Source organism: Pan troglodytes, chromosome 10 (genome assembly GCF_028858775.2).
Source record: "Pan troglodytes isolate AG18354 chromosome 10, NHGRI_mPanTro3-v2.0_pri, whole genome shotgun sequence".
NCBI lineage: Eukaryota > Metazoa > Chordata > Mammalia > Primates > Hominidae > Pan > Pan troglodytes.
In genome coordinates, this window is record NC_072408.2 from 120,778,632 (window position 1) to 120,793,813 (window position 15,182).

A 15,182-nucleotide genomic window follows, 5' to 3' on the forward strand; every position below is an offset into this window, starting at 1 on the left:
AATAAAAATAAAAACAGAAAAGAAACGCAGAAAGAACACACGGCGAGCAAGTGGCAGGGCCAAGATCGGGAAGCCTTTGGACTGCAGAGCTGCGTCTTTCCCCAACATTCCACTCTCCTAACAGAGGAGCTGTGGGGACCACGGGTAAGCAGGAGAGCGCACCTCCTCCCTCATCACCTGCGGGATACACACGCACCTCGGCTCTGGCCTCCGGTGGTCTCTTTTTCCCAGCTGGCATCCCTTGCTCTTGGCCTGCACCCTTGCTGTCTCTTTCCTGCAGGACTGGGGTGGCGGAGGAATCCTCTTCCTCGGCCTCACTCCCTTCATCACAGTGCACGGCTTCATCTTCACTTTCCTCTTCCTCCGAGGAAGAGGACGACCCAGCCTTCACCATCTTGGATTTCAGGTAATCCATGTCCGACAGCTCCTTCTGCACGGCTGCCTTTGGTTCGAGGCTTGCTTCTTCTGGAAAAACAGGGAGGCTGGGATCAGCGACAGCTATGAGCAAACCAGAGGTCAGAGGCAGCAAATGGTAGATGGTCCTCCTAGTGAGAGGCCTGAGGCACCACGCCCACCGTGTCCATGGCCCCTGTGCCCAGCATCCCCCATAAGTCCTCTGATTAGCAATACCAAAACGGGGCAGGGCTACTGCAGCTTTGATATTCTCTGTGCCACACATTGAGCTCCTGGCTCCCTGCCACCAGCCATGTCTTCCTAGTCCTCTATACGGCAGCCTCTGTGACACTTTACAGAGTAGGTACAGGACGGTCAGTCTCTGCTTAACACCCTCCAGGGGTTTCTGAATGCTCAGGGTGAAACCCAGGCTCCTCATCAGGGCTGGCTGCGTGGGCTTCTTCCACTGTCTCCTCCTGCTCAAGCCATCCCAACCCACATTGAGTCCCTCAAGCCCATGCACTTTCCTTTCCTCTGTGTCTTTGCGATGCTGTTCCCTTGCCTGGAACCCCTTTCCTCTCCCCTCCCCTACCGTGTCCCACTAAGTCCCCTGAGTTCCTCAGATGTGAACTTAGTGCAGAAACGTTACCAGGCATAACTGCACTAAATGTACATCTTCTCACCTTTAGACCCAAATAGATGCCCAGCTCTCCACCAAGCACGTTCCCTCCTGTGTTGCAACTGTTTCCTTGCCCACCAGGCCTCCCCCACACCACAAACCCCTTCTGAGGACAAAGGCTCACTCCCACACCTCCTCAGGGAGGCCTTCCCTCATAATTCTCCTGTCCCCCTTTCCTGCTTTCTCTCTGTAGCATTCATCATCCTATGATATACCCAACAGTGGACTTATTTGCTTATTGTTTCTCTCCACAACCATAATCACAGCTCCATAGGGGAATAAACCCTTCTGTCTTTTGCTTATCAACATGGTCCCAATGCCTGAAGTATGCCTGGCAGATAATAGGTGCTCAAGAAATATTTGTTGACTGACTGACTGAATACACAGCTAGGATCAGTGAAGACAGATGCACCTGCAGAGGGATCATCACCCCCAATGGAGAGCTCAAGGGCTCACCTGACTCCTAGAGTCTGCACAGAGGGGCCCCCAGTGCCGGTTAGCCCAGTGGCAAGCACAGGTCCGTGCGCATGGAGCACACAGTCCCCATGCCCTCACCTTCCAGGTCCTCCCTGGCTCCCTCCTCCTCACTCTCCTGCCCAGAATCGGAGTCGAAGTTCAGGTAGTCACTGGCCGGCTTGCTCTTCCCTTTCGAGGGCTCAGCATCCAGGCCATCATTCGCCCAAGTGGCTGCCTGCGCCCGCCTCTGATGAACTGACAGAAACTCCTGGAACTCTGTATCCTCCTTCAGCTGGTGGCACCAGAACCCGGGCGGCAGGGACACGGGAAAAAGAGAGAGGAAGAGGCAGAGAAGGCTCAGGTGGGGCTTGATCTTTCTAACTCTTAAGAGGGTGAGAAGATCCCTCAAGCTAATTTCCCCCATTCTCTAGAGGACCCCGAGGTTCAGCTGGGTCAGTTCTGAGGAAGGCAGAGTTGACTCCTCACTAGACAAAACTAAGAGGACAAGAAGACAAGGCCAGGGGAGACCAGAGGCACAGCTCTGCTTGCCAGGGCCAGCCTCCATCCTCTCCAGCCTCCTCCCCCTCCCAGTGTCCACCCTCTCCAGCCTCTTCCCTTTCCTAGCCTCCACCTTCTCCAGCCTCTACGGTCTCCTAGCCTCCACCCTCTCCCAGCCTCTACCCTCTCCAGTCTCCACCCTCTTCCACCTGCTGCCCGCCCTCTCTCCTCCTTGGGCAACAGGACAGACTCACCTTCTCCAGTTGACCTGCCACCTTTTTCTTCTTCTCATCCTGAAAACAGAAGGCACAGAGAGTGAGGGTCACACAGATGAAGAGAGCTGGGAAACAGAACTGCACTGACCTGGGAGGGTCCATCTTTGGGAACCAAAAGTGAGTGACTACCCTGCTGGCAGTGGGGACAGAGGCTAGAGTGACCCTTTACATACTTTCTTAATTTCTGGAGTAGTAGAGTCTTTTGGAGGCTGCTTGGGCTGGCTTGGTTTCTGGGCATGTTTGCTCCAGGCTCTGGGTTTGGCTGGGTCCCCGAATGACTTGCAGAACTCCACCTGTGTGGGAAAGAGAGTGATTTTCACACCTGCCATGGCACCCAGGCGTTGGGTGCTGCCCTTCGGCACCTGGGAGCTCGGGCATTTTAGACAACTGTCACTGCCTAGCTGAGTTTGCTGAAGTAGATTACACGTCACCCCTTAGCCTGGGCTTTCTTTCCCTTCAAGTCTAGAATACAATACTCTAACAGTCTATCATTATGAGTCTGTAATACTGTAATGGTAATAGCTGCCACTTACTGAGGAACTCCACATGCCAGGTACTGTCTGAAGTGCTCTGCAAGTACTGATACACCGAGCCTCTCATGTCAGTGACAGCTATGACTTTCTACAATTCAGATCAAGAAATTGGAGCATCAAGAAGTCAATTTCCCTGGGTTACCCAGGTAATAAGTGACAGAGTGAAGACTGGAACTCAGGGGGTCTCTGGGCTCTGGAACCTGAGTTCTTAACCATCCACTCTACAGGGTGGCTGTGAGGATGGCATGAGATGACCTGGGCCAAGCACCCAACCAGGCTCTGGGCAGGGTAATGTGGGGCAGTGGCTACCACAGTTACCCCACACTGCCCTGGGTTAATTATCATAAAGTAAGCTCATCTGGCTCCAGAGAACAATTCTAGGGTGATAGGGGCACTGGGGTGACCACTGGAGGGAAGGAAGAGTACTGGAGACCCAGCCTGAGCTGACGCACTATTCAGGCCCTAAAACCTCCAATACACTCCTCTGAGAGGACTTTGAGAGCGCTGGTTACTGGGGCATCCACCACCGCAAGCCACTCCCAGCCACAGTTAAGGCTGACGCTGGTCAACCAACCACTGCCCCTGGGGGAAGGAGCTGCCATCTGGTTGCAATCCTTTTTAAGACACAGGGTCTCACTCCGTTGCCCAGGCTGGACTGCAGTGGCATGATCATAGCTCACTGCAGCCTCAAACTCTTGGGCTCAAGTGATCCTCTTGTCTCAGCCTTCTGAATACCTAGGACTCCAGGCACATGTCACCATGCCCAGCTAATTTTTTTTTTTATTTTTGTAAAGACGCAGTCTTGCTATGTTGCACAGGCTGGTCTTGAACTCCTGGCTTCAAGTGATCCTCCCACCTCAGCCTCCCAAAGTGCTTGTATTATAGGCAGGAGCCACCACACCTGGCCAGTTACAATCCCTTTTGTGCACACTTTCAAAATAGGCTTGTTATCTCTATAATAATGACATGCTCATGGTACAAAATTCAAATAATATACAAAAGTACAATGGAAGTTAAAAAAGATGTACTCCAATTCCTATCACTCATGGAGAGGAATGATTAGTATTTTGGTACAAATCCTATCCTATGGCCTTCTATGCATTTATCACATATGTATGGATAGAGGAATACGATTGTGTCTATATAGGATCACGAGACATATATATATTTATCCATCATCTGTTTTTGCCTTCTCAACAAAGCATTAGAGATGTTTTTACGAAGTCACTAAATACACGAGTGACCTGAGTGGAGCCCCCTCCTCCAGGAAGCTTTCCTGACTCCTCCCTGGTCCGGCTATAGATCTTTGTTCTCCCACAGTCCCTGGGGCTCACCCTATCATAGCACTGATGTCACTGAGCCAAAGCAGCCTGCTGACTTGTCAGCCCCCTGCCTGCCCAGAGACAGCAGGCTCCATGAGGACAGGGGCTGAGGCATCACCTTTTTCTCTAAACTCCCAGCATCATTGAGTGCTTGCTAAATGCATGAGTGAATGGATGAGGTAGAGCTGTGGTTCTCAAGGTGTGGGCCTCAGACCAGCAGCATGGTCGTCACCTGAGGGCTTGTTGGATGTGTGAATTCTTGGGTCCTGACTCCATGCACTGAATCAGATGCTCTGGGGACGGGCCCAGGAAGCTGTTATAATAAGCTCTCAGGTGATTTGTATGCACATGAAAGTGTGTGAATCGGTGAGGAAGAAAACCAAAGACATCACAAAGTGAAGAGGGACGGTCTTTGAACTCAAGTGCTGAGTGAAAGATCAAACAACGTCACACTTGACAGGCAGGTAAGGGTGAGACTCCTGCCCACTCACTGTGATCCGGGATGTGTCGATGAAGCTCTTGTTGAAATGCTTCTGTGCCTTCTGGGCCTCTTCCTCGGACTTGAAGCCAATAAAACCAAACTTGCGGAACTTGCCATCTTTGGTGAACTTCAGGCTGCAGTCTGTCAGCGTGCCAAAGGCGGCAAACAGCTGCCTGAAACGCTCCTCCTTCATCTAGGACAGAGGGAGAGGAATGAGAGACGAACTGGAAAGTCCCCAGAGCAAGGGGACAAAATGGGCTGGAAACCTGAGGCCACGAGATTCTCCAAGGGTGGCCTTAGATGAAGAGGGGCAGAGTGTACTTTTCTAGTTACAACAGGTTCCAGCTCTGACTCTAGCACGAGTTGTGTGGCCTTGAGAAAGTCCCTTAACCACCCACTGATGTGGAAATCATGACTCATAATGGCTGCAAATGACATCTTCCTACCCTATGGGGCTCCTATGAGGATAAGACCAATTACAAAAGCAGTATTACGTCTGCTACATAGTAGATACCTAATAAATACTTGTAGGAATAAATGAAAGAATGAACAAGCATGGTAAGCTATATATATCTTTGTTAATGAAGCCCCCCCAAAAGATGCCCACATCTTAATCCCTGGAAACTGTGGATATGTTACCTTACAAGGCAAAAGGGACTTGTCAGGTGTGACTGATATGGAGATGGGGAGATGATCTGGATTATGCAGCCAGGTCCAATGTCACCTCAAGGGTCCTTATGAGAGGGAGGCGGGAAGATCAGAGAAGATGGAAACAGAAAGATTGGAAGATGCTATGCTATTGGCTCCAAATATGGAGTATATAGCTATGAACCAAGGAAGGCAGGTGCTTCTAGAAGCTGAAAAAAGGCAAAGGGACAGATATTCCCACAGAGCTTCCAGAAGGACTGCAGCCCTGCCAAAGCCTTGATTTTAGGATTTCTGACCTGCAAAACTGTAAGATAAGGATTGTCTGGATTGTTTAAGCCACTAAGTTTGTGCTAATTTGCTATAGCTGCACTAAAAAATTAACACACTATTATTATAATTTGGTCAAGAAGCCCCACACTATGGAAAACAGGCTCCTGGCTTCTCACCATCTTCACTGCAGCCAGGCTACCCTCACAACTCAGTTTTCTAAGCAGATACTGGGATATTTGTGTGTGTGGTAGTGGAGTTGAGGGGACATTCAGGGCCCCACGAACAGCCAAAATAAGTTTGAAAATGCAAGAAGCTAGAGGCCTTGGCAGTCCAGCCAGAAGATGACATTTTCTGAGGTAGCTTCTTACTAACTGATCTAATCAAAATCTCAATCACACTGTGAGTTAGGAATTTTTGTCCACATTTTATAGAGAAAATGAAACTCATAAGGGATAAATGATCTGCCCAAGGCCTACAGAATCAAGGTTTGTCACTCAATTCAGAAATATAAGACAGTGAATTCAATTCCTCAGTGCCTGGGAGAGACCTGGCTCAAGTCTGAATCCATCATTCCTTTGCCAAAAATCTTTCGGTGACTTTCTGGCACCAAAGTCTCAAGGACAAGCACCTAAAGGAAAACATGCAATTCTTCAAGATCTGCCCCGACCAACCTCTTCAGCACCACGCTTTGACAAATTCCTCACAGCCTTCTCACTTCCGAGGTTTTACTTTGGTTGTCCCCTCTGGGTGACATTTCCCAAGACAGACCCTGGCTAACTCCTCATTCTCAGTTCAATCATCTCCTATTCCAGGAGGCCTTTCTTAGATGCCTTAGATGGACGAGATAACCAACCCTCACTGTGCTCCCACAGCACTCGGTTCACATGTCAGTGATGCACCTTGCATCGTAATGATCTGGTGCCTCTCTTTTCTGCTAGCCTGCAAGTCCCATTAAAAATAAGGACACAGGCTTATCCACCTCTATCTACAGTGTCGGCAATATCACAAGTACTCACTACTAATTATTTCCTCAATTCAATCCCTAAACTAAAGATTGCTCAATTCAATCCCTGCTCTATAAATTACACCAGTGTGTGACCTCAGGCAAATCCCTGTACCTCGCTGTATCTTGGTTTCTTTACCTTTAAAATGGGCGTAAAAATAAAACTTACCTCACAGGGATATGGTGAGGATTAAATGTTACTTTACCTAAAGCACCTGGAACAGTGCCTGGCACACAGTAAACTCTCCAAGTGTCAGCTGCAACTGCCCTTGTTTTTATTATTCTTTCATTCATGAGATAAGACAAACAATGATAAGAGAGTCAACTACACTGTGAAGTGCAACAAAGCTGAATTTGGGAAGAAAAGGAAGTGCAGCCACGCTAAAAATCCTCATCGCACAAAGCAAGGCATCAAGAGACATGTCTAACCTGATGGATGGATGAGTAATAGATATTTTTAAGTATACTACTCAGAGATTATAACAGGATAATTAAAAACAAGAATATTACAGACACTGGAGAGGAGGAACAGATGATCTAAATTCCTTATTTTTCACAGTTGAGGCCTAGCAGATAGTCACTGGGGCAGGCAGGTCAAAAGGAGGAAAGTACACTCCTCGAATATACAGAGATACATGTGAGGAGTCCCAAAAACAAATCAATGAAGATGGTTACTCCTGGACAGAGAGGGAAGGTAGGACAGAGCAAAGACTTTGCTACTCATGTTATACACTACTATACTGTTTGAATTTTGAAAATTGTGTGTTACAAAGTTCCTTTGTCCCACCTGACAAATGAAAAAAAAAAAAAAAAAGAAAGGAAAAAACTCACAACATTAGAACAGAAATGGGGGCCAGGTGCAGTGGCTCACGCCTGTAATCCCAGCACTTTGGGAGGCCGAGGCGGTGGATCACCTGAGGTCAGGAGTTCGAGACCAACTTGTCCAACATGGCGAAACCCCATGTCTCTACTAAAAATAAAAAAAATTAGTCGGGCGTGGTGGCGCGTGTCTGTAGTCCCAGCTACTTGGGAGGCTGAGGCAGGAGCATCGCTAGAACCCGGGAGGCAAAAGTTGCAGTGAGCCGAGACTGCCGAGATTGCTCCACCGCACTCCAGCCTGGGAGACAGAGCCAGACTCCGTTTACAAAAAAAAAAAACAAAAAAAGAAAAAAACAAAAAACAAAACCAAAAAAAGCCATGAAAGAGAGAGAGAAAAAAAGAGATAAGACAAACAATGATAAGAGAATCAACTACACTTGAAACACAACAAAGCTGAATTTGGGAGGGAAAGGAAGTGCAGCTACGCTAAAAATCCTCATCCCACAAAGCGAGGCATCAAGAGACACTGTCTAACCTGATGGATGGAGCAGTAATCCATTTAAAAACAAAAAAACAAAACAGAACAAAAAACAGCGAGAGAGAGAAAAAAGGATGATCCATTCGAGCCCACCGCATCTAATCAACTAATATTACGTACATTAACCTATTTTGCCTACCATGTGTCGGGTTCTGCGCTGGGCTCCAGGGAAACAAAAAAGTATGGCTGGGTCACCACTCCCTACTTACTGGATAAATGCTGTAAAGCCCTTTACCCACTCCGTATTCCTACTTGCCCTAAGGATGGGAGTGGGAATTGGAACGCAGGTCCGCAGATTAATATTCCCCATGTCTTCCCCAACAGTTTCCAGACTGGGAGAGGAATATAAATACAGTGTCGGACCATGTCCCGGGTCAACAACTAAAAAACAGTGATCGAATGAAAGAGGTTGTGGGAGCAGGGTATTCGCCACAAGGTGGGAGTTGTCATCTCCCCGAGAAGAGGTGTGTTAGGAGTCAGGTACCAAACAACCGGCCGTGAAACCGTAAGCAGTCACTATTCCTCTTTCCTCGGGATCAAATGGGGATAAGCCCAGGATCCCGCCCCCTTTGAGTTCAGAATTGGCCCGGAGTCCTGCCCCAGAGCAAAAATTCTTCGATCACCTCCAGGCATCTCTTCGCTACCTCACAGCTCCCGGCTGGTCTCATTTCAGATTCCCAAGTCCTGCCTCTGCACTCACCCCATTCGGGAGATTCTTCACGATCAGTCGCGACATGGCGCAGGGTCCCCGCTGTTTTGATTCCAACACGACTGGTCAGCGTCTTCCACCAACAAGTTTCACGCTACCGCCCTGGGCGCCGCCATCTTTACCGAGCCGGAACACAGTCATGTGGCTGAGACCGTGGTCTGACCTGTCCGGAAGTAGGCGTGGCTAATCCAAAACTACTCAGGGAAGTCACACCCCACAAGGGGTGGGCCTGGGCGCTTGCATTTTGCGCAGGCGCAGGGCCTTGGGCGGATTCTGTGAGACGCCAATGCAGCGGAGAAGGCGGCAGGGGGCGCCGGTCCCTAACATGCGCCGGGTTAGCTCGGTGTTAAGGGTCGCGCCAACCGGGCAATCGCGTTCTCGCCTTTTTCTTATTTTATTTTTATTATTGAGCCTTAGGACTGCCCTGAGAACGGGGGCAAGATTAGGGACCCTTGCCTTCCTCGTAGAAATGGGGAAAGTGAAGTTTAGAGAGATTGCCAGCCAACACAAATCAAGTATTGAGCCTTTTGTGTAAATACTTGGAATGAACATGTTGGAAATAAACGCTCTCATTTTGCAGGCAGATAAACTGGGAATCGTGCGTGTAAAGCAGCTTGCTCAAAGTCTTATAACTATGAATTGGAAAGTCAGATTCGAGCTAGGGGCTGCCTAGGGCCCTACAATGAGTCTCTAAGCCTTCAACCCCAGCCCCACAAGCATTTTGCCTCCCTTCCTAATGTTTGGAACTCTCAGCTGGCCAATCTTCTAGCTGAGAGATCTTGGCCAAAATGGCCTCTGAGCCTTTGTGTCTACTTCTATAAAATGGGAATAATTCTTTATTATGCTAGGGGTTAAGGAGGTGAGAACGTGAAAGGGATGTTATTTTCCTATTGCTTCTCTGAGCATTCTCGGTACCTACTCTTGGATGGAGACATCCTATGAAAACCCCTGTTTTCACTCTTAAATGACGGTATTTCCTTTCTGTTTCCCCACAGTGCCTCAGCTGCACTGGACGTTGCTGCCAAGCTTCTGCAGTTTCCTTCACCTAGAAGACATTCCGTCCCCCCTTCTTATTGTTAACAGCTTTATCACAAACCATGCAATTCACCCACTTAAAGTGCACAATTCAATGGTGCTGACTATATTTACAGAGCTGTGCAGCCATCACCACAATCAATGCTAGGACATTTTCATTACCCCCAAAGAAACACCACACCCTTTAGCTATAACCTTCCAATTCCTCCCTCTCCCTTCCCCCTGATAACCACTTATCTACTTTCTGTCTCTATGGATTTGTCTGTTATGGACATTTCAGGTAAATGGAATAATACAATATGTAGTCTTTTGTAATTGACTTCTTTCACTTAGCATAATGTTTTCAAGGTTCTTCCATGTTGCAGCATGAATCAGCACTTTATTTATCTGTTTATTTATTTGAGACAGGGTCGGGCTCTGTCACCCCGACTGGAGTGCAGTGGCACAATCTCAGCTCACTGCAACCTCCGCCTCCCAGGCTCAAGCCATCCTCCCACCTCAGCCTCCTGAGCAGCTGGGACTACAGGCACATGCCACCATGCCTGGCTAATTTTTTTTGTGGTAATTTTCTGGTAGAGGCGAGGTTTCAACATGTTGCCCAGGCTGGTCTTGAACTCCTGGGCTCAAGCAATCCACCTGCCTTGAACTTTCAAAGTGCTGGGATTACAGACGTGAGCCACCACACTTTTTTTGCTGAATAGTATTACATATATGGATGTATTACATTTTATTTATTCATCAGTTGATGATGGACATTTGGGTTGTTTCTGCTTTGTGGCTACTGTGAATAATCTTGCCGTGAACATTTACCTATAAGTTCCTGTGTGGGCATATGTTCTTATTTCTCTTGGATATATTCCTAGGAGTAGGATTGCCTGCTCATATGGTAACTCTATGCTTAACCTTTTCAGAACCTGCTAACCTGTTATCCAAAGTGGCTTCCCCATTTTATATTCCTACCAGCGGTATATGAAGGTTCAAATATCTCCACATCTCCTCCAGTGTTTGTTATTGGGTCTTTATAATCATAGCCACTCTAGTGGCTGTACAGTGGTGACTCAATGTTTTGATTTGCATTTCCCCGATAACTAATGAAACAGCATCTTTCATGTGCTTTTGGCCACTGGAATATCTTTCTGAACCCACTCCCATCCCCTCTCTAAGACCAGCTCGAACATGGCGTCCTCGAATATGCCTCTTTCCTACTGAGCCCCAAATGCAGGGAGCTCATGCATCTGCCACAGCATAAACCTACAGAACTCGCTGGTGAGGAGCACACAGTGTAGGTTCAGAGTTATAGATGAGGCCACTTGTTCTTTCTACATTATGTTGCCATAGGGACATCCTTAGATCCATCTTTGCAAAGCATCACACTGGGCACCAGGAGGAGACAGGTAATAGGAGTTCATTAAATGCTAATTGTAAATTAAGGTCTGTCCATTCAACAGAATTCTATGCAGTTGTTAAAAAACGGTAGGTATGTAGCTATAAATGTTTTTGAAGGAAATGCATCAGTCAGCAGGACACAGATGTATACTCAAAAGGATTTAACAAAAGAAAATCTGGACAAAAAGCTATTTACGGAAGCGTGGGCAGTGTAGTGGGATGAATGATCCCCTGTCCCCTCACCACCACACACACTGGGGGCATCCTGACCCCTGGAAGCTGTAAATGTGACTTTATTTGCAAAAAAGGGTTTAGTTTTTTTTGTATTAGTTTGTTCTCATGCTGCTAATGAAGACATACCTGAGACTGGGTAATTTATAAAGGAAAGAGATTTAATGGACTCACAGTTCCACATGGCTGGGGAGGCCTCACAATCATGGTGGAAGAGCAAGGGATGTCTTACCTGGTGGCAGGCAAAGAGAGAATGAGAACCAAGTGAAAGGCTTTCCCCTTATAAAACCATCAGATCTCGTGAGACTTATTCACTACCACGAGAACAGTATGGGGAAACCACCCCCATAATTCAATTATCTCCCACTGGGTCCCTCCCAGGACACGTGGGGATTATGGGAGCTACAATTCAAGATGAGATTTGGTGGGGACACAGCCAAACCATATCAAGGGTCTTTGCAAATGTGCTTAAGGGTCTCAAAATGAGATCATCCTGAATTATCCTGGTAGACCCTAAATCCGATGACACATGTCCTTTTAAAGGACACACAGAGAACGTCATGTGTAGGTGGAGGTAGAGTCTGGAGTGATGCAGTCACAAGTCAACGAAGACCTGGAGCCACCAGAAGCTGAAAGAAGCAAGGAAGCGTTCTCCCCTGGAGGTTTTGGAGGGAGCATGGCCCTGCTGGTGCTTTGGGGGATTCTGGCCTCCAGAAATGTGAGAGAATAACTTTGCATTGTTATGCCATCTAATTTGTGGTAATTTGAGACAGCACCTGCAGAAAATGAATACAGGAAGGGTTAAGGGAACCAACAAAGGATGGCCAAACCCCAGGGCCCGGCAACAGTGGGGAGCTATCACCACCCCTGGGGCTGAAGGGCAGAGCGGGACATGTCATTCCTGGGCTTCAGTGATGCCAGGAGCCATGGAAGAGGGACGTACTTTAAGGACTAGAGCTATAGAGAGATACAGCCACTGTGGGACCACAGGTGTGTGTGTGTCGGGGATAAATACACTGTCCCCTCTTTCTCTTCCCAACTGCAGTTTCCTGCTGGAGTCTCCCCTTGGCCGGACCAATGGGAAGCTGGAGGCATGATCACAGATGTTGCAGTGCACACAGATTGCATCTGGGGCACAGAGCAAAGTGGAGGAGCAGGCTCAAGGAATGGGAGATGGGGTGTTAGAGAAGAACTAGCACATGGGACATGGGACAATCTCCAAAATATATTGTTAAGTGAAAACCAGCAGTATACTAAATAATGTATTATGTATGCTTTCACTTAGGTAAAAACAAAACACACACACACAAAAAGGAGGGAGATGGGTGAGGATACATAGATACTTGTCATGTTTGTTGGCCAGGGTACTCGTAAATTTCCAAATGTATTGTCTTGCAGTTCTGAAGGCTAGAAGTTCGAGATGAAGGTGTTGGCAGTGCTGGTTCCTTCTGAGAGCCGTGAGGTTGAATCTGTTCCTCCCTGTCTCACTTCTGGTGGTGTGCTGGCAATCTTTGACACTCTTTGGCCTGTAGACATGTCACCCCGATCTCAGCCTTCATCTCCACATGACAGTCTCCCTGTGTCCATGAGTTCATGTTCAAACTTCCCCATTTTAAAAGACATTGGATTAGAGCTCATTCTAATGACCTCATTTTAATATAGTTACCTCTGTAAACACTCTATTTCCAAATAACATCACTTTGTGAAGTATGAAAAGTTAAGACTCCAACATAGGAATTTGGAGGGGACACTATATATGATTTATGTAAGCAAAGGCGATCTCAAAAGATACATGAGGAAGTGGTAACAGCAGTTGCTTCTGGGGAGGGGACCGAGGAAGTGGGTATACGGATGGATGGAAATGTCCTTTACCTTGAGTAACCTTTTATAATTTTGATATTTCATTATGAAAAAATTACCTATTATTTTTAATACATTAAAATGTTAATCATGTATAAACTACATCTGCATATATTTATACTTAACCATAGGGTAAAGTCAACAAGCATGTATATTAATTGTGGGCATTTCTGCAGGATGGCTTTGGAGGGGTGAAATTGTAGGGATCCCAGTAAATCTTTATGTATTTATTTTGGGTTTTGTCTTTTTTTTTTTTTTGAGATGGTAACTGGGATTATAGGTGCACACCACCGTGCCTGGCTAATTGTTTGTATTTTTATTACAGATGGGTTTCACTGTGTTGGCCAGGCTGGTCTCAAATTCCAGACCTCAAGTGATCCACCTGCCTTGGCCTCCCAAAGTGCTTGGATTACAGGCATGAGTGACTGTGTCTGGCCTTTATTTTTTTGAGACAAGGTCTTGCTCTGTTGCCCAGACTGGAGTGCTGTGGTGTGATCAGGCCTTACTGCTGCCTTGACCTCCTGAGCACAAGTGATCCTCCTTCCTCAGCCTCCCAAGTGGGTGGGACTACATGCATGCATTACCACACCCAGCTAATTTTTAAATTTTTTGTAGAGACAGGGTCTGGCTTTGTTGCCCAGGCTGGTCTCAAATTTCTGGGCTCAAGTGATCCTCTCGCCTTGGCCTCCCAAAGTGCTGGGATCACAGGTGCATGCCACCATGCCCGGTGTGTATATGTTTTAAATCAGAGATTGGCAAACTTTTTCTTAAAAAGTCAGAGAGTATTTCACTATGTGGTCCCTAATGCAACTTCTGCATCCTGCTACTGTATTTTGAACACACCCAGAGCTAACATCTGTGGCCATGTTCCAATAAAACTTTATTTACAAAACCAGGAAGCCACCCCATGAGCTGTAGTTTTAAGTTACAGGATTATGGGGTGTATTGATTTTCTAGGGCTTCTATATCAAATTACCAGAAACTGGATGGCTTCAAACAACAGAAGTGTATTCTCTTGCAGTTCTGGAGGCCAATAATTTAAAATCAAGGTGTCAGCAGGGCAGTGGTCTCTCCAAAGGCTCAAAGTGGAAGGATCCTTTTTTGTCTCCTCCAGTTTCTGGTGGCGGTAGGTATTCCTTGGCTTGTGGCTGCGTAGCGTCCATCTCTGCCTCTGTTTTCACATGACCTTCTCCACTCTGGTGTCTGAGTCAAATCCACCTCCCTATGCTTCCTCTTAGCAGGACACCTGCCATTAAGCTTAGGACCCACTGTAACTCCAGGTCAATCTCATCTTGAGATCCATAGGTGATTATATCTGCATAGACCCTTTTTCCAAAAAGAGTCACATTCACAGGTTTTGAGGATTAGGATGTAGGCATATCTTTTGGGGGCTGCTGTTCAACCCATGAGATCTGCTTGCTTTGTAGTAGTTTACTCTGAAGATCAGATTTCACCCTCTCTCTGTCTTGTGTAGACTGTCTATTCAATTAAAACACATATGCATGTAAAAATGTACCCTCAAGCCTGGAGTTGATGACTTACGGGTCACTGTGTTTTAAAGTCAACAGATATTTATTGTTATGTCTTTAATTAAATAATAACTGGAGGGTTGTTTCCTGCACACTGTGATATTTAACAGATATTTATTGATATGTGATATGAATTAAATGACAACTGGGGGGTTGTTTGCTGCAAACCGTGACCCTCGTTAGGGTGGGCTGGGGCAGGCTTTATGAGGCAGCTCTGAGATATTAGTTTTACAAGAGGACCAATGTTGCCCAGGCAGTCCTAGTTTCACGTACTTTTATTATTTTCATGAACTGCCTTTATTAAAACATACAATTCAATGTAGCCTGCCCTAAAAAAATTCACAAATCAGAAGGTCTTTCAAAGGTATTAAAAGAAAATGGAATGCCGGTTACGAATCCCCACATCCCAATTCTGGGTCCAGAAAATATGGTTGCCACATGTGGGGAGGAGAGACCGTTCTCAGGCCATATATTCCCATGCATTTAATAAGCAGCCACATTATAACATTATTATTAG

At 46.8% G+C, this 15,182-nt stretch overlaps 1 protein-coding gene across 3 annotated transcripts in view; it reads right to left on the reverse strand.

The window, feature by feature from the left end:
* The window catches only part of RBM19 (RNA binding motif protein 19), a 142,541-nt gene extending 133,706 nt beyond the window's left edge, over nt 1-8,835 (reverse strand). The window contains exons 1-6 of one of the 3 annotated variants that reach the window (XM_009426322.4): nt 8,616-8,835; nt 4,648-4,830; nt 2,475-2,594; nt 2,281-2,319; nt 1,628-1,820; nt 197-465 (exon numbers count right to left, since the gene is read on the reverse strand). In XM_009426322.4, coding sequence (XP_009424597.3) covers nt 197-465; nt 1,628-1,820; nt 2,281-2,319; nt 2,475-2,594; nt 4,648-4,830; nt 8,616-8,651 — 840 coding nt within the window. In that variant the 5' untranslated portion in view covers nt 8,652-8,835. The remainder of the gene's footprint in view (nt 1-196; nt 466-1,627; nt 1,821-2,280; nt 2,320-2,474; nt 2,595-4,647; nt 4,831-8,615) is intronic. The other 2 variants (XM_054663659.2, XM_054663658.2) reach the window with 2 other exon arrangements.
* Nucleotides 8,836-15,182: the final 6,347 nt, after the last annotated feature.